This window comes from Dermacentor albipictus, chromosome 2, assembly GCF_038994185.2.
Source record: "Dermacentor albipictus isolate Rhodes 1998 colony chromosome 2, USDA_Dalb.pri_finalv2, whole genome shotgun sequence".
Taxonomy (NCBI): domain Eukaryota; kingdom Metazoa; phylum Arthropoda; class Arachnida; order Ixodida; family Ixodidae; genus Dermacentor; species Dermacentor albipictus.
In genome coordinates this window covers 180,181,492-180,200,444 of record NC_091822.1, presented here as the reverse complement: position 1 = coordinate 180,200,444, position 18,953 = coordinate 180,181,492, and the positions used below count along the sequence as shown (strand labels likewise).

At 46.6% G+C, this 18,953-nt stretch overlaps 2 protein-coding genes across 8 annotated transcripts in view; one reads left to right on the top strand and one right to left on the bottom strand.

The window, feature by feature from the left end:
• The window catches only part of LOC135919314 (immunoglobulin domain-containing protein oig-4-like), a 380,763-nt gene that overhangs the window by 274,988 nt on the left and 86,822 nt on the right, over nucleotides 1–18,953 (bottom strand). Inside the window, exon 1 of one of the 2 annotated variants that reach the window (XM_070534537.1) lies at nucleotides 2,327–2,341. The exons of the other annotated variant lie outside the window; for it this stretch is intronic. The gene's annotated coding sequence lies outside the window, so the exon portion shown is untranslated. Of the gene's footprint in view, nucleotides 1–2,326; nucleotides 2,342–18,953 lie in introns of those variants that run through there. 2 annotated transcript variants of the gene reach the window in all.
• The window catches only part of Nep3 (Neprilysin 3), a 185,285-nt gene that overhangs the window by 147,958 nt on the left and 18,374 nt on the right, over nucleotides 1–18,953 (top strand). For 5 of the 6 annotated variants that reach the window (XM_070534531.1, XM_070534529.1, XM_070534526.1 and 2 more), the window contains 9 exons: nucleotides 1,190–1,408; nucleotides 2,481–2,597; nucleotides 4,739–4,974; nucleotides 6,466–6,688; nucleotides 10,337–10,420; nucleotides 10,733–10,831; nucleotides 11,789–11,866; nucleotides 15,519–15,681; nucleotides 18,664–18,715. In XM_070534531.1, the coding sequence (XP_070390632.1) occupies nucleotides 1,190–1,408; nucleotides 2,481–2,597; nucleotides 4,739–4,974; nucleotides 6,466–6,688; nucleotides 10,337–10,420; nucleotides 10,733–10,831; nucleotides 11,789–11,866; nucleotides 15,519–15,681; nucleotides 18,664–18,715 (1,271 nt within the window). The remainder of the gene's footprint in view (nucleotides 1–1,189; nucleotides 1,409–2,480; nucleotides 2,598–4,738; nucleotides 4,975–6,465; nucleotides 6,689–10,336; nucleotides 10,421–10,732; nucleotides 10,832–11,788; nucleotides 11,867–15,518; nucleotides 15,682–18,663; nucleotides 18,716–18,953) is intronic. The other variant, XM_070534527.1, reaches the window with a different exon arrangement.

Sequence of the window (18,953 nt, the reverse complement as noted above, 5' to 3'; positions counted from 1 at the left end):
TATTCTTAGGAAAAGTGAGAATAAAAGGAATGAGAAATTCGGCATGGGTTTCTTCTGGTAAATGTGATCACAAACGTTCATGTTGCTGAATAGCAGGACACGTATTCACAAAAAGCCCTTACGCTAGAATTGTTCGTAGCAGAATATTCTAGCCAATCATGACGCTGCACATATCATTAGCGAAGGCGGCCTGCCAATGGCAAGGGACATTTACGCAGGAAAAGCTTGGTGAATTCGGCCCCAGAGCTGTAGCGTTACATTAAAGGCTCCCCGGAAGAAGAAAATCATTGGTCAAGCGTACGAAAGGGTGTCGTATGCTCATAAAAGTGTGCGTCAAGTTCTGTATATATATATATATATATATATATATATATATATATATATATATATATATATATATATATATATATATATATATATATATATATATATATATATATATATATATATATATATTTATATATATATATATATATATTTCGACCCCTCCTACCACCCGAAACCTGTCCAAAGAAGTGTCCGAAGAGGCAGGCGTTCGGTTGGTCTGCGGAGGATTCGGGCGTACGGCTGAGGATATTCTACAGCGCGATGTGAACACCGCACAAAAAGGACACAGCTAGGCAAAGCTGGTCTTCGTACATACGGGTATATGCATGTGTGCTTATGCTAGTCAAAACATATTGTTGGGCTAGTTGGTTCATTATAGCAGCAAACGGCACCAGAGAAGACGAGAGACAAGGACCAAGATCGAATGCCTTGTATTTGTCTGGATCTTGTTCGTGGTCTTCCGTCCTCTCTGTCGCCGCTTGCTGAAGCTTAAAATAGAGGCATATTCATTTGTAAGAGTAAAAAGAAAGAAGAAGCAAGAAAAGACAACGCAGGGCAGGCAGGTTAGCCAGGATTGCGTCCGGTTTGATGATACTCTACTTCGAGGGAGGATAAAGAAGGAAGATAAAGATGAGTAGAAGGCAAAGCAACAAAATGTGAACGCACCCGCCCAAGCGCGTATCTTTTTCCGGCCGGCGAGGTTGTTCGGCACGAAGAGCTGAGCCAACAAAAAGATTAATTGAACCGTGGCAGTGACAAATTAGATATAGCGATGTGCGTGGTGCGCGTGCCATTTCCTCCTCCGCATTCCTGTCTGCCGTCGTGTTTGCGTCTACGTGACCACCATGCCTCCTCCTCGCAGGTGGGCGGCTGGAACGTGACCGGCAACTACTCGATGGACACATGGCAGCTGCAGCCGGCGCTGCAGCTCATCCACAACGTGTACTCGCGCTCGGGCCTCTTTTCGTGGGCTGTGGGCGAGGACGACCGAAACTCGTCCAGGCACGTGGTCCAGGTGGACCAGGGGGGCCTTATCCTGCCCTCCAGGGACTACTACCTCAACAAGACCAAAGACGACAAGGTAATGGACGCTGTCCACAGGGGCTATCGATCGTTCGCGTTTGGAACAAGTGGTGTGGTAAAAACTGCTTGCAACTGGAGTGACTGCTTGTTAGATGTTTAAACATGTTTTCGGGAGTTCTCGCACACCCTACTAAGGTAAGTGTACCCTATGCTAAAGCAGAGTGAACGTCCGCACTGTTTTTCTAAGAGAACTGTCAAGAAGTTAAAGCTACCGCAAAGAGAGTTGTCAGCGCTTTCTTTGTTCTTAGAGTGCTCACAGCTTCGCTTATGAAGCCTATTTTCTGTATGCAATGTTTATCGATATGTGACTGATGTGGACGGCTAGGGTGACTAGCATACGCTCTCATATGATCATTTGCGAATACTCTGGTTTTGACTGTTATCTTTGTTGTACGGGATACTCTGGTTTTGACTGTTATCTTTGTTGTACGGGATAATGTTGTCACATATTAAGATACGTTTGAAATGCGATGAAGCAATGAAGCAAAGTGCTTTGCTCTGACGCCAAATGTGTCACAGCTTGTTGCAGGTTATTCGATCGGGTGCTCACTTATGTAAAACCTTTGTGGCCAGCATATAACTTTTCACCTTGCCACTTTTCATGTTTTCTCTACGCTCAACATCCGACAACGCAGGTTTATCGTGCGTGTCATTCTGTGGGCGCACTCTGTGCCTCAACACTTTCCTAAGTATTGCGTTTTGGGGAACGTGTGCCGGAGCAGTTATTTTTGCCACACATGTGCATGCATTGTTGCCAAAGCCTGTAGTTGGCTTCTCTCCTCCAGCGCCATTTAATGGAGCATTAGATTTTGGTGACGTGAACAGTGCCGCAGTGCCGTGTACGTGGCAGTTTGAGGGGGGCATTAAGCTTTGATTGTTAGAAAGATTTTTTCATGCTGCATGAAATGCAACTTACTTTTGAACCTGAACAGTGGCAGTCGTTTCTGAAATGTTCACTTCAGTGACGGAACGGCATTGCGCCAAACAGTCGAGTTGAACCTTGATTGTATGGTCAACGCTCCGGAGCTTTAAGCTTTCGGTATAAGCTTGTTTCTCTCCGTCGCTCCCAGGTTTTGAATGCCTACCTCACGTACATGACTTCCATCGGCGTGCTTCTCGGGGGCAAGGAATCCGACGTGAAGGCGCAGATGCAGGACGTCATCGACTTCGAAAAGAGACTGGCTAACGTAAGCAACACTCATCCGACTAGCATGTGGGCTCAACACCTAAAGAAAAGGAAAGAAAAGAAAAAAAGTTTCCTATTAACGTTGATTGATTGACTAACTCACTTGCTGGTTGATTGATTGATTGATTGATTGATTGATTGATTGATTGATTGATTGATTGATTGGGTCATTCATTCATTGACTGATTCATTCATTCATTTTGGCGTTCTAAAGCAACGCTTGGGCTATGACATTCTTCTGCATATTCATTTGACCATCAAATGAAGAGTTCGGCGAAGAGATTTGCCACAATTTTTAATGCCATCAAATAAATGAAAGAAAGACGCTGTACCATAGGTTTGCGGGTTAATCTTACGTAGCTGCAGCTCTTTAGGTGAAAGTAATTCTGAGCGCAGGACGTTTTTTGCATTGCGCCACAACTTGAATTTGGCTACAGCGACTGGCAATTCAACTCGTGACCCCGTTCATTCCTATCGAGAAGAATGTGATTTCTAAGTAATTGTTCCCTACCTCTTACATATTTGACCTTAGAGACTCTGTGTTAGTTGTTTTTTATTTATATTTATTTATATTTTACAAATTACCCCTAAAGGCCGTCACGGCGGAGGGTACTACATGGGGTGGGAGGGTACAGGCAATTGATCAAATATAGAATACACTCCACATCATGTGGCATTAGAATATAAGTACAAAATACTGTTAATTCCGACAAGCACAGAGAAAATCAAAAGAAGCGATAACGTCAACAGGGCAGTAGTAAAAAAATATATCAATTATACATCTTCAGAACAACAGCATAAAATGAAATGAAACAACAAGGTCTGCATTATTAGAAATACAAAGTAAAAAGAAGCAGTTCAGTCATAATATACGCATCATGTTAAGCAGTAGTTGAGGCAGACAGCAGATTGCAAAACGTATCGCGATCAGTAGCAGTAGTAACACGTGGAGGTAGAGTGATCCAGTCAGCTATGGTGTGTGGATGAAAGATCGGTGCTTCGCTGCATTCGTAACGCGTCTGCCATAATATACGTATTTAAAGACAACTCCATTTCCTGACTATAAACATATGCCTACTGATACGACTGTCCAAGTTCGTAACAGTAAATTTTAGTTTGAGCACCCCCACCATTTCGCATGACACCGCCACAGAAGCAGCATCTGCAGAACAAGGTGAAAAACAAGTACAGTCTGGAATGTCCAAGTGGCTTTCGCATCGGGTCGTGCGATGAGATGTTCCAACGGACTACCTTATACCACGAGGGCATGTAACGTAAAGCGCTTGACATCCTTTCCGCTAAACGCTCGCGGTGTAATGGTGGCGGTCGTTAACCCATGGTCATTCGAACCGGCAACCGCAAAACGTCTGAGAGTCTCCGACGCGGGCAGAGAGGTGATTAACCGATGACCGGAGTCTCGGAGTAGAAATGTCAGCAGATGACGGAAGACGTCTATTCTGCCTATACCATGAGCAGTTTACCGTTTGCTACGTCCATTGGAGGCTCGCGTTGTAAAGGCATCGCCTTTGCAAAGCTTCGAACAGCGTCCTTCCTTCCGCATAAGTGTTCCAGGTCGCATAGGTTTCTCTGCAACGATGCAGAGAAAGAAGAAGTAAGCTCAGTTTTCTTGCGTTAACCAACAACACATACGTGTATATCGACCTGGTTGTGACTTCATACTGGCAGGTAGGGTCTCCTGGAAAGTTTTCAGCGCCTCTTTCAATGCGTTCTTCCGTTCGTGCATCACACCGCCAGACTAGAAGCAACGTTTTGAAACTTTCCATTCTGAAGTGGCAGCCGCGTAGACTGCGACACGCATATTAGGAACATACGAGTCGCGTGCAATGTGACCTGCAACAACGGTGCCCCTGGTCGAAGGGGCTCCAAGACTGTACGGCTGGGCAGCCACAGGGTAAGTTCCAGACCTAAACACACCTTCAAGTAGTGGTATTTATTAAACCGCTATTTCGCATGTCAGAGCCACCTCGCAGCTATGGAGCCTTCGACCACGAACAAGGGTGTTGCCAGTAATATTGCACGCGACTGTACGTAAGAACAAGGACCGCCCAATCGAAGTAGCAAGCCTATTAGTAGCACGTTTACGCGCACGGTTTTACTGATGCTGCCTCTCTTCGATTCCAGATAACTGTGCCTGCGGAAGAGCGTCGTGACGATGAGCGCCTCTACCACAAAATGGCGGTGGCCGACCTGGAAAAGCGGGCACCGCTACTCAACTGGACGGAGTACTTCACCAGCGCTTTCGCCCAGATCAACCGCACCATACCGCCGACCCAGGACGTGGTGGTGTATGCGCCGGAATACATGGGCAACATGACCCAGCTAGTCCAAGAGTACATGAACACCACAAGGGGCAAAATGTAAGCGACTCCCCACTTTTTCTCGTTTTGTCTACATGCTTGTCATAATTACAGTCTTATCTGTTGAACTGGGTCTCTTACTTCATTGCCTGATTATGGAACCTCGGCACATTATATAACAGCATTTTCTTGATCGCTGCAACGTGGTCGGTGAGCTATGGCGCTGCGTGAAAGGTAGCACACCAGTGTGAGCTTGGTCTCAGCGCGTACTCGTACAAGCCACGATCTTCCGTATCTCTCTACAAAATACCCATATTCATCGTAATAATTTAGAGGGTTTTTACATCTCAGCACAACACCTGACTGAGACGTCGGACGCCGGTGGCTCAGTGTTTGTTTTGACCGCTGGCGTTTTTAACGTAAGCGAAGATCTGAACACCCATTCGGTTATTCTCATACCGTCATTCTAAACATAGGTGGTGCGCCAGGTAGCTAATGCGCAGCGCCATGCATGGTAAAAAAAAAAGGTGAGCATGGAGGAAAAGGACTGTTAGATTTCACGAAAGTTGATTGCTCTGCTGGTGGAGGAAAGTACAGCGCCACAGACTGTATTAGGGACATATCCACTGAAAACTTGTGTTAAATTACGCAACAGTTACGATGTAGGTATTATGTGTTATCACTAGCATTCTACGCAATGGTTAAGAAATGTGATGCTAGATATGCCGTAGAAACGACGACAGAGACGTGAAAGTCTGTTAAATGCAGTCATCATCCGGAGTTTTTCAACGTCAACGTTACCCACACTGCAGCTAATTCCGAGTTTTGATATTGCGCACTATGGAATAAACGCATTTAGTTCTGCGTACGTTGAAGTTGCCAGTCACCTTATTCAGCATGTTTCTCAGCATAGCAAAATGGAACATCACAAGGTCCTTGCGCCTGAGGACAGTTCTCTATCGAGAACCGCATGTACGGTGCCCGCCTCACGCTTAGTGCACGGTGCGTAAGCGTCTGACCAAGATCTTTCGGTGCGAACAGCATAGTCAGAGGTAGACTACTATAATTCGCCACATTGCATCTAACACTGCAATCTACGAATACTATGGTGGACAGAAAAGATTAGTCAAGATGAGTATAGCGATCAAGGACAAGCGGGTAGCCATTCACAAACTTCATTTATGCTCTATATACATAAACGCATGGATGGCTGGCGCAGCCCCATAGTAAGATAGTGGGCCGGGGCCGGATTCACGAAGCTTTTCCCTCGTAAGTGCCGTCTGCTATTGGCCGGCCGCCTTTACTATTAATGTCGAACATCACAACTGGCTGGAATCTGCTCTTACGACCACGTCTAGCGTAACAACTTTTTGTGAATACGGGCCCCGGTACTTCTCAGTTCTAGTCGCGCGCACTTCTCACCTGCAAGAGCTCTACGTACGCAAAGCCCTTCCACGTCCTCCACACTCTCTCGCACACAAAACTAAAACATTACGATGACGGGATCGCTTGCCAAGCCGTGATTTGGAGTGTGCGCTCGCTCGACTGCAGCACGATATGCAACTACCTGGGTTGGAGCCTGGTGCACTCGATGGTGTCGTACCTATCCGAGCCCTTCCGCGAGGCGTCCAAGGTCCTGCGGAAAGCTTTGATGGGCTCGGACGGATCGGACACCACGTGGCGCTACTGCGTCACCGACACCAACAACGTCATCGGTTTCGCCCTGGGCGCCATGTTTGTCAGGGAAGTGTTCGACGGCGACAGCAAGCCCCTCGTAAGTCGGCCGCGTGCGATTCCTTCACCTTTCTCTCTTTCTCGTCGTCGTGATGCTCGCTATCTGCGCGCAGCTGTCGCATCGTGGTCCCATTGCTTTCCCGTGGCAGTGCATCGTATTTTTTTCTCTCTCTCTCACGTCCTCTTCGGCGCTTGATCGCTTTTGGCTCTCAATAAATGCTATAACCCTGCAGTTGTTCTTGCACTGATTGGCTTCGCCGACTAATGGCTCTCAGCTGGTTTTGCATTTTCCCGTATTTACGCGCAGCTTATTTCACGCCTACTCACGGCCAACCTCCAGTTATGTATCGCTCGAGCGTCCATTGAAGAGTAGGAGCACCCCTTCCGGAGAGCGCAGCGGCTAAATGGCGGAAAAATACGGTGCTTCCGCACCAAGTTCTCTCTACACGGTGAGACTCTTCTGTTCGGTTGTTCTTTTGAACGTGTAGCGACCAGCGATCGGCATTAGCTGGCAGTATTGACAGCTGCGCCATGAAATTATGCCTAGTATGCGTGAGAAACCATCATGAACGAAAATGAACGAAGATCGAGCCGCTGATTAAATGTTTTGTAACATCTTCAGCACACTTTGTTACTGAGGTTGACGCTTCGGCATTAACACCCTGCGTTAGTAAACGCTATTTTGGACTGGGAAGTGTGGCTCGCTCAAAAGAACAGCCTGTAGCAGACAACCTCACTGTCGCGCATTTGCAGATGCACACGTTTTCGCCGACGTACTCTGTAATAGGCCGCTGAGCAGCTCGACAATGGACGCTCGCGTATTATGTTTCTTTTATTTGGCTTGTTGTAACTTTACTTTGAGTGTGACAGCTGCTGGCACTACGAAATGTTGACATAAACCATCTTGCTCGAGGTACGTTTGAGCAAATGCGCTCCTGTGGCAGTTAGTTGAATGTTTCAGAATTACGATACCTATGTGCTGCTGTCAAGCATATGTGTTTGTCGTGTTCATCATCTGTACCCAATCCCATTCTCTGTAGCTCCACAATTTCCTACATGCCGTTGGCCGAGCAAATTTGAAGTGCAGCAGCGCGACTTTATGACGAGGACAAAACCGGAGAACAGACAAGAACAGCGCTTGTCAGAAAGTCGCGTTGTTATATTTTGAATCACGCAGAGTCATCTAGCCCAATCCTTAGCGTTAGTGAATGGCCGAGCAAAGAAACAAGAAGCACATATCTCAGTTTTTCAGCCGCATTTCGGCACAACACTAGCAAATATAAACTATATAGAGATATGTCGGGAAGATGAAATGTAATCAAAACGGCCATTGCACTGTTAAGCATTGCACACACTGCAACTTCGTTTCAAGGGTATTCCCCGGCTATTCATGAGCTATAGTTTTGTTATCACGCAATATAATTCTTGAGGGATGCCAGTGCCCAAGGGGCGTTTTCTAAGCAATTCCTCACCGCAGGAATTGCCGATGAGTGGTATTGAATTAAGCGCTCAAATTATTTAACTCGAGGGGTGGCGGTGCTCTCCGCTCCCAGATGGCGAGGGCCGGCCACTCAAGTCGATGAACATTCAATAACACAGGTGCAAGGTTCCATACTTGACGGCTGTGGCTCAGCCATTTGAGCCTACTTCTGGTTAGTTTTACTGATCGTTGCTGTTTAATTTATTTCATATAGTTGTGGTTAAAATAGCTAGTATCAGATCTTAACATTAGTTTTTGCTTCGTGACTCAACGAGGTTTCTGGTATAACGAAGCAGTTTAGTGGCATGCCTGCTTTTCAATTAGTTGTGTATGTTATCATTCATACAGTATGTCAATATAACGAACACCTTACCTACATGACATTACTGCTTGCCTCCGCTCCAGAGGAACCATTGTCTGGCCCGTTAGGTTGGATTAGTGATATAGAAAGTGAAAGAAACGCCAAAAAAAAGAAAGAGAGAAACCCTTTCTTACAATACCTTGTGCACCGAATTTGTTGCTTCTGAAAGCCTGCTGAGGTGACAAGAATGGTAAATAGCCTTCTTTCTTTCTATCCAACCCTCCGTTCCCTCTAGTCTGCGCCCCTTCGAGTTGCATAAACTCGACAGAGACCCTCCACCATCGTCACTTCCCGCCCACATTTGCACCGCATTTTGCAGCAAGTGTACGTCGACGGTCGTGCTCATTAGTGCGCGACCAGTGTTTGCACGTGCCACTTCCGCTTGCATGTCTGCTCGAAGCACGTGGAATGCGCCCCTCTCGAGCATGTGATGCTGCACGGGAGAGCCACTTCCTGGTTCGTAGACGTCAGTCAGGGTGCACGCTACGAACGAGGACATTCGTTTCTTGACGCATCGCGAGAGTACACGAAGGTCAAGCTGTTGCCTTCACCGGTTGTCAAAGGCGTCCGGGCCTGCGATCCTTTCCTTGTACGCAAATCTATTTATGCGGAGCATTTCGAAGCTCCGGTAATAGCGAACGCCAAACATGCGATCTATGTAGCAATCTTTGAAGCGAGCTTGTTTCCCAAGCAACTATTTTGCCTGCCGCCATCCTCCCCGAAGAAAGACGTAACACTTACGCGTTGAGAATTCGCGGAGCAAGGATTGAAGGCACAGGCCTTGACGTCGTCTTATGACGACAACGCGGGCGCTCGCTTTGGCGAGACGCGTGTAAGCCTATCTTTGCGCTTGGCGTGGCAGCGAGCACTCTTTCTTGCAGTCTCTACGGGCGGCCCGATGCACCGTTCCGTTCGCAAAACTAGTACCCACACTTCAATCATCATAAGTTGAAAGCCGTTTGCTCAAGCAGGCAGTGTCACAGTGAAGCAGTAATGTTAAGAAAGCTAGTATGGCCACATCAACACACTGGTGATTTCGCTGAGCTACGTCCGCCACAAAACGTGGATGGCAACGAGTTGACGGGAGTTCCGCTACTTCACTGTTGTAATCTTCACCATTACTTGTTCGGTCGTGAGTGAGCTATAACGAACACAATTAGAGAACACCAAAACATGTCCTTGTGTTTATCTACCGTATTGCGTCTGCGTGTTTGTCAGCGACGGCGTTCGTTCATATCACTGTGACTCAATAGACTGCAAAGGAGCATAGATAGTCCTAAACGAAGGGTACCTTTACGTGATGATGTTTTGTTTCCAATGGAAGCATGCATACTCAGCATGTCAATAACGTTCATTTGTAATTTACCAAATATGCAAGGTCATCCACCTCTTGCGAGATGACCATATTTTTTTCCTAGTAGTTCGTATCGTTTGTATGTGCACTGATCTGAGATAAGACTTTCCATGCACTTCACTTTAGAAACATATGCACCTTTAGAGGCGTTTCCCTTTGTTGTCGTCGTTAGCTGCTGTAGAAAACATGTTTGTATACGAGACTCCTGACGCGAATTCAGCATGCTTGTGCTGATAACTACTAGGGTTGAGGTCCATCTTCTTTCAGCTCTTGTAATAGTTCAAAACTGGCAGTATATTCAGTCTCATTGCCATCTTTGTCGGGATTACTTTGAATGTGACAGCACACATTCAGTGGTTAATGTACGTGTACTAATTAGTCCTGTGAATACTAGGAGAGAACATTACGAAGACGTCTTATGCGAGGCCACAAGTGTGTGCTCTACGGAACGAGTGTGGTGTGAGAAAATTGTATCTTCTGAATATCATTTCAGAATATGCCAGGTAGCCGACATTCCGCTGGTGCAGTGGATGACTCTTGTTCCCGGAACAAATTGGTTAATTCTACAAAGTTACAGGTCCGTTATCACTGTTACCGCGATATGTGTGAACTAGCCCTGTATTGTTGTTGCGAACTCCACGCGGTTGTTGTAAAAAGTAATGCGTGTTTCGATAAGTTTCAGTTGCTAAGAGAGCGGGGCACATCACAAGTGAATGCTTCAAGATGGTTTGATATTTGCTAATTCTTGACTCAAGGTGTCAGCCCTGCAGAGTGTTGCAAATAGTGCGCAACCAAGAGCTCTTCTTAAATTATTCTGTGTGGTAGTCTTTTTTTAACAATACAGACTCACTACACTGTCTACGCCCCTTGTCCTTCTTCGTTTTCACAGGCTCAGAACATGATCAAAGAGGTGAAAGATGCATTCAAGAACAACCTACCCATGCTCAAATGGATGGACAAAGAGACCAGGGAGCTCGCCAAAGAGAAGGTGAATACCGCCAACGCGGTCCTCACATTTGTCAGACCACTGCATTTTGAGGATGGGCAGGTTTGTAAGGTTAGCAGGGGAACCGAATACTTAAATTAGAAACGTGCTCGAGGTTTGAGGCTGATAACGGCGTCCATTGAGGGTTTCTGTCAGGCCTTGACTGAATTTAAGGTTGCGGAGTTATCTTGCGTTGATTCCGAAAAATATCATTGACCAATGTCACGACGTGTCCTCGGGGTATACAAGGGCCATAACAAGCCATACATTGCACCGCAACAGTCAGTATAAATGCTTACCATATATAAAATGACTGATCAGGTTCAAAAGCATTTTCATTAATTTCACTTTTGCATCCAAGTGTTGCTTTCTATTTTGGCGTCCGGCGAATCTGGACTTGAAGTTTAGCTCAGCAGAGTGGGTGTCTTGGTGGCTCATAGCCAAGCTACAGTGCCGCACTGATGAGAAACAGAGACGAGGTATCGCTTGCACAGGTCACGTTACAATAAAATTTTGTTGAAAACTAACGTTCTGCCTCGTATATGTGTGTTTTTATTGTTGTGCGCTGTAATTTGGTTAGGAAACCTATAGGTGAAAAAAATTATTTATCGACTCCACAAACAGGGCGTTTATGTTGTGTCGTGTAGCGTACGTGCAGCTGGAAAAAAAATTCTTTGTCACAAGCATTGCTGATAGTTTGGTGCCTTAGTTGGGCGACATCTAGTTATCGTTATTTATTAATTGACCACCGTTTCTACACAAACTCCTTCAATAACATAACACAAAAAATTAATCAGTTCTCTCTCTTTGTCTTTCCTTGCGCTGGCGTTGATTAGTTCGTTCACTCGTTAATTAATTGTTTTTGCTACACTATTTAGAAACAGTTGGTTAATCTGAATGTGGAAGCTCAAAGTGAGATCTATATACTGCGAGTTTCATGTTTCGTTTCTTTCCTTGCAGGCGGATGCCATCACTGATATGATTGGCTTTCCAGATTTCATCACCGATCCGAAAAAGCTGGACGAAAAATACAAAGGCGTAAGTACAGTCTCGTTGCATGAACATTGAAAAGCAGGAACGCATATTAGAATAGAGAAGCCTAAGTTTTCGCGCGCCTTGAGATGGGTTTTTGTCTTTGACGAGAGATTATGAAGACCACTCCGGCGAGTTACGGTAACTGCTTAGTTGTCGCGTTTGGCGTTGTGTCGTAACAACGACGGAGCTCCAAAATCGTAAAACGTCAGGAGACGTCATCGTCTTTGTTTTCAACAATAGTCGAGAACTGGACCAGTTGGTGTCCGCTCATCTTTATAAAGGCACTTAAAATGTGGGTCTAGGCGAAGAAGAGAGAGAGTACACATGCATGCGCCGAGTACGACTCCCCGTTTACTGGGAAAACAGTCGGATTTTGCTGCTCTAGTCTAGTAAACGCTCGGTCGTTCCCTGTCTCCCGCTTTTGCCTCGTCCCTCGATTTCAGCTCATCTTTAAAGATGTCTCCGTTTTCATTTTCCCAAAGTGCCGGCGGGGCCACATAAGGCCGAGCACGCAGCCTTAACACAACCGCGGAGACACGTACAGCTGCTTTTTTTTTTTCGCATGCGCCGGATGCAACAAACCACACATTAGGTGGCCGCATCACGATCATTTTATTGCATCAGGGTGTTGTACCAGAAGTTCGTCTAGTTGAACTCCTTACTGTTTATCCCTTGCACTATCTCTCTGTCTGGCCACCCCACTTAGGCGGGGTCTGTAACACTGCGGAGGCAGCTCTCCAGCAAGGACTAATTCGGCACAGAGGGCGGCTTCAGAAGCTTACGTGGTTATTCTGCAACTTCATCATGCCGCGTGGGCCTTCGAAATATTATTAGCATCCTCCACTAGGAGGCTCTTGGTTCCGTAAAGCCCTTCTGCACGTGACCAACATTGTTGTCGACCTTCTCGTCACCGTGTAGTTGTTGACATCCTTGACTTCGTGTCACCAGCGTCGTCATGCTGTCATCGCTGTCACATCGTCGTGCTCTCGGCGTCGTGGTTGTATACTCGCGGGTATGTCGTCGTTGTCTTCGAACCAACTGTCTCTTTACTGAACGGAACCTTCGAATATAACTCACTACATGTCCTTTTACTGCGCAGTTTCTTGTCATTTACAGCGTACGCTGTATCCTTCAATAAGTCCAAGGGTGCCAACATTCGCCATCGCAAGTTTTGCTAGATTGCACGACACTGCACGGAAATGCAGTGATGAGACACTGTAGGCGCGAACGGCTAGAAACGCCTGCCACCGGCGAAAAGTAAGCGGTCGGCTGAGATGAAAGGCGTCCGCGATTTGTTGGCGATACTGAGTGTGCCGTCGCCGACGGGACGCATACAAAAACGATACCGCGTAAGGCCAGGAAGGATGGGGGAGAGGGGGAGGGGAGGGATATAAGAAAAGGGCGGGGGGGGGGGGGGCTCTCGCAGTGCAATAGCAAAATTTGCAGCTTTCCATCCACACCCCGCGCACTCACCTCCGACCGCGTGAGTGGTCGTTCCGGAGGTCGTTCATTCCGTCACCGCTCGACGCGGCGAAAGCTTTTTCTTCTGTACTTCCGGTATGCAAACAGCGCCAACCCTTTCCTGTGGTCTTCTGCTCGAGGCTTTTCTTTTTCTTTCTCTTTCTTCTCTCCTTCATTCCCAATTCCCTTGACGTCGTAGGCGGGCACGCCAGCGCGGAGATAAAAATATTGTCAGGCGGGTCTTCATTGCTGTCTATCAATATTCAGCGGGGGTAAAAGAAGCATATCATCTGCACGCTAAATCGGATCGACCGACGCGTAACAGAAAATGCAGCCACGGAAGGCGAATGCTGCAGGGTCTCTCGATGCGCCCCGTGCGACGCCCTCTATGTGGAAAGTAAGCTTTGGTTCTTCGAACGGATGCAGTTAATTCGGCGTCTGATATTCCGTCGAGGCTGCTGACATGCGTAATTGATGTTCGCGTCGAAAGCCGCCGCATCCGGCAAACGAAACAAGGCATAATGAAGAGTTCTAACAGGGTGTTGTCCTTTTTTGCTAAACTCTTCCTCGCGTGTTTGTCCGCTCGTGCAAAAAGATATCAAATGAGAGCGAGATTGTAATATATAGGGGGGACACTGCGGCATCGCGCAGCGCTGTAGTCCCCCCTTTTTCGCTGAAGTAAACCCCTCTGTGGAAACGCTAACTTATCGTTAGCCTGAACTCCACGAAATTCTGCGTACTTAGGCTCCAGCGTAAGCAGTAGAGGCCCCAACACAATGAAAATCTCAGTTGCATTGTTTTACGCTTTTTCCAGTTGGTTCAATTCTCTTTTTTTCATTTCTGCTTAAATTGCTGACGCGTGTCGCTGCTTCGCTTATACGGGTGTTCTGCCTAATTTTTCTTCTTGCGTAATCGCCCTAGTGATCCTGTTACTCAGTTTCCTGACCTCTCTCTTTTTTTTGCTGTCAATTATATTTAGTTCTTTCTGTCTGTTGCGGTTAGCGTTTGTCCTTCTTCGTTTACTTAACCGACTAGAACTAGTTCTTTCATTTCGCAAATCCTGGCACACTTCCCGATAACAATGGAGATGATGACTAAACAATAACAAGAAAGAGACTGTTGTCTCGGGCGAGAAGGCCAACAAATCCAGTTGAGTTGAGACGGCATTATACAATAGCCGCATTGCTGAAACAGCCAGGAAGGTCACGATAGTTGTGTAAGTCTGACGGTCACCGATGCACAGAAATCCAACGCTCTCATTGAGGGGTTCATGGCGTATATAAAAAATTCTCCGGTTCATCGAACACGTTTTCGCTACTAGCAATCAAAGTTTCCGTGGCTTTATTTTCGGCCGCCATCGCCGAGCGTTATCGCTAACTTCACCCAACTTCGCCCCTGAGCCATGAGTTTGAAGTCGTGCAAAACTGACCAGAGGAAAATTAATTTCTCCTGAGCATTATAACTCCTCGCGGCACGTGATTTGTGGAGACAGAAAAATCAACAGGAAACAACACAGCGTCAGTATGGCTCGCTAGTAGCACAGCGTCTGGGACACCGTATATATACATACGCACTCTGCTGGTAGCTCAACATGTGTTTATGCTGTCGTACCGTGGCCTGGCATATGCATGAACAGAATTTCGCATGCTATGGATTACGTATCGATGCACTATGCGTGTCTGCGTATCTGCGCCATGGTTAGGACTCGGGAGCGGCTTAGCACATATGCATCTGCATTTCAACATCGAAGACAGGGCTTAATTTCACAATAATTGTGAATTTAAGTTTAGGAAGGAAGTGCTGTCTCGCAGGGGGCTGGAGGACAATATGACGTGCCTCAGCTTCCTTTATCACCGTAGTAATGTGCAACCAGTGTGCATACTAAAAAAAGTGAGAGAGACAGAGAAAGAGATACAGGTTTTGCTACGATTATCCTTGATGTGAAAACGTAAATGCTGCACTTTATGCGAGACGCTAATACTTTTGTCCTACTAATTATAGGCCGGACTAAGCTTCGATAGTGCGATTGTGCACAAAGCGTATACGATGTTCTGAACGTAAGACAGTATGAAGCAGCGAAACTAAGTTTTAATGTTTAGTGCTTTTAGAAGCCTTCCTCGACAATGATCCCAGTATTGTGGTGTTGTGAACTTACAGCGTGCTTTCTTTTTACCTTCCTTCTCTGTCCCGGCAGCTGGAGTTTGTAGAGAACGAATACTTCGAAAACAACATCCGGGTGAGCCAGTTCCTGCTCAGAAAGAACATGCAGCGCCTGTACCGGCCAAGCAACAAGACTGAATGGGAGATGACGCCAACCATCGTTAACGCTTACTACACGCCGACCAAGAACCAGATCGGTCGGTATACGTATACACATGCGAGACTTCGGGTTTCTATGTCGCTTAGCTTGCTTGTCCCTCGTACATATTCAGCCGGGTGAGCTATGCAACGCCATATCTCGATTTGAAAGTGGTGGAAAGAGAAAAGATTGATTCTCTAATGAGAAAATGCGTAAAACGAGCGCTGGGACTGCCCATGTGTACATCAACAGAGAGACTGATGGCTCTAGGAGTGCACAACACATGGGCAGAACTGGCGGAAGCGGTGCGAACCTCTCAAATTGAGAGACTTAGCACCACGAAGACAGGAAGAGCCATATTGGCCAAAGTTGGAATAAACCCGGACAGAGGCCCCACCCAAAAGGTGGAAGTAGATAGGGAAATTAGAAAAAATCTGATTATCCCCCCTCTGCCAAAAAACATGCACCCGGAACATAACAAAGACAGGAGGCATAAACGAGCCGAAGCATTAAAAATTAGATTCGGTAATATCTCGGAGCATGAGGTGGCCTATGTAGACGCGGCGGGAGGTAGCGGCAGTTTTACGGTGGCAACGGCCGTCAGCGGCCGGGGTATTCCCGTGACTGCTGTCACTCTGCGCGGGCGCAACATAGAAGTTGCCGAGGAAATTGCGATCGCATTAGCTTGCGCTGGAACGGACGCGAAATTTGTGATCAGTGACAGCAAAACTGCCATACAAAATTTTAGCAAGGGAAGGATCTCACCCTTAGCGGCCAGAATCCTAGGCCAGAGAAAGCTAGATAGAAAAATTCAAATAATTTGGACTCCGGCGCATGAAGCCGTCCCCGGCAACGAGGCGGCCCACGAGCTGGCTCGAGATCTCTACCGCCGAGCCGCTACGGGGCCCCTCGATGACCGAGGGAGCGGAGAGCGCATGCTAAAATATGGGGAGATCACGCAGCATTATAGATTGGCTCGTAGACTGGTATCCCCGCCAGACCCAAAATTAAACAACAGACAAGCAGTCGCGTGGAGACGACTACAAACTTATACATATCCGCACCCGGTTATGGCGAACCACATGTTCCCCGAGGCCAGGAGCGATAAGTGTAATCTTTGTGGGGCGAGAGGGACCCTCGACCACATAATATGGGAATGTCCGTACTCTCCCGGGGGAACGCACAAAATAGATAGTAGAGACACCTGGGAGACCCTGCTGCGCAGCTCGGACCCTGAGCTCCAGCTCCGGCTCGTCCAACTGGCCGAAGAGGCTGCTGGGACCCAAGACCTCCCAGCCTGCATCTGAGGCGGCGGCACTCGCCCCCTGACCTGTGCGTCGGGGGGTGGGCAGATCACCTTTTTCCGTTGGACATTAAAGTTTATTCTATCTATCTATCTCTTGTCCCTCGGTTGGAAAATACTAAGTTATCCTACGAGAATAGCGATACTGACCATGTTTGACGCCAGCTATGTGGCAAATAAACTGCCAAGCGATCAACCAATAATGACATTAGAAAAATAAAGTAATCTTGTCAAGAGCAACGACCACCACTCGTTATACAAAGTCACGAAACAGAGCACTGACACTGATGGCGCCGCAGCGGAGATGTGGGCCATAGTCCCGTGGAGCTAAAGTGATGTGTGAGTGCAAAATGCACACCGGATACTTTAAATATCCATTTTATGTGCACATTTATAGATAAAGTCACCGTGTTGTGGCCCACAAATGCCTGCTTATCACTTATTGTAACTTTACGAGATAGAGATAATCGTCGTGCATGGGTAACGCACACAAAGAATTAGGGGAACACAACTCTGAGTAGTGCGCGTTTGTGCCAGTGATGAGACGCTAGCACGCATTATCTGTGTCTGCCCCCGACGTAGTGCCCGGAGAGTAGTGATGTGCAGTGTGCTGGACCGATTGGACAATCGTCCGCTATCAGAACTTAAAGCTTTTGGTCAGAGAAAGAGAGAGAGAGAGAGAGAGGAATATTGGAAGGTAGGGATGTTAACCAGTCAAGAGTCTAAAGAGTATCTCTCTCTCTCTCTTCCACTTTCTTTTTCTTTTTATATTCATTAACCCCTTCCCCCGTGCAGGGTAGCTAACCGGAACTACCTCTGGTTAACCTCCCTGCCTTTCTATGCATCATTTATATCTCTTTTTTGCTGCACTACATACGTTTCAAATATGTGCTTCGCTTTCTGCAGCTAATCTATGCCGTAGTAGCATGGGCGTCACTTAATGCCATCGGGTATCTATAGACCAGTTGGGCGAGTTGGTGGTTGAACATATTCCTGTGGGTGGTCTGCGTTGTTCCTGAGTTGTTAGTCTGCGCTCGTGTTGTGTTCTTCCTTTCGTCCTTGTCCGGGTTGCGCTGCCCACCCACAGGAATATGATCTATAGACCAGTTTCGGTGTGCGCTATCTAAAAGTACTAAACTGCTAGTTCACAAGGAGATGAAAATTCGACATCTGACATTTGACAATTCTGTCGCATCGAAACGCAGCAGTCAAGAGTTTTCTTTCATCACTCGATCTTGTTTGAATTATCGAGTGTTCTTTGGCTCCACCAGAATTTGTATGCGTGATGAAATCCGAATCAGCATACACACCATGTACTATAAGGGATTTACTTTTAAAGATTTGAGCGTGCTTCACTGATATGCAGAACCCAGTGATACCCAGTGATTCTGCATTTACATGAATTAAGATGCTCGACCTTATCACAAATCTTGGTCCTTCGACTATATGACGGAATAGTCCTCAAAACCTATTGGCTAGCTAGCTATTACTTTTGAAGTGTCAGGGATATGAAGAGATGTTATAAAAAAACATATTTGCAAAAAAAAACACACACACACACCACAGGTTGCTTAGATTCTCACAAACACCAACCAAAATTTCGGAATTTGCATGGTTTCTGACTTCAGTAAGAGGTTATAGAGAGCAGTTTTTGTATAACAGTTCTTGGAAAATTGACTGATTATCTCTTACAGCATCATCAATGTTTGCATAATGCTCGTCGTTTTTTTTTTTCAGTTTTTCCGGCTGGGATCCTGCAGGCGCCATTCTACGATCCCAACTATCCAAAGTAAGCAACCACACGATCTAGAGATCAAAAGTTGAGAACACGATGACGCCCTTTGCACGAGCTAATTAGTGAACCACATTCTGTATCTCTGGTTAGATTTATATGTAAGCAGGAAACACGAATGACGTTCAACTTGTATTCGGTGCTGAATCAATAAGGCCACACTCTGCCATGCCAGGATTGGAACCTTTTTCAAGTGTTCCTTCTTAACGATAAGCCAGACCACAGTCAGCCGTCA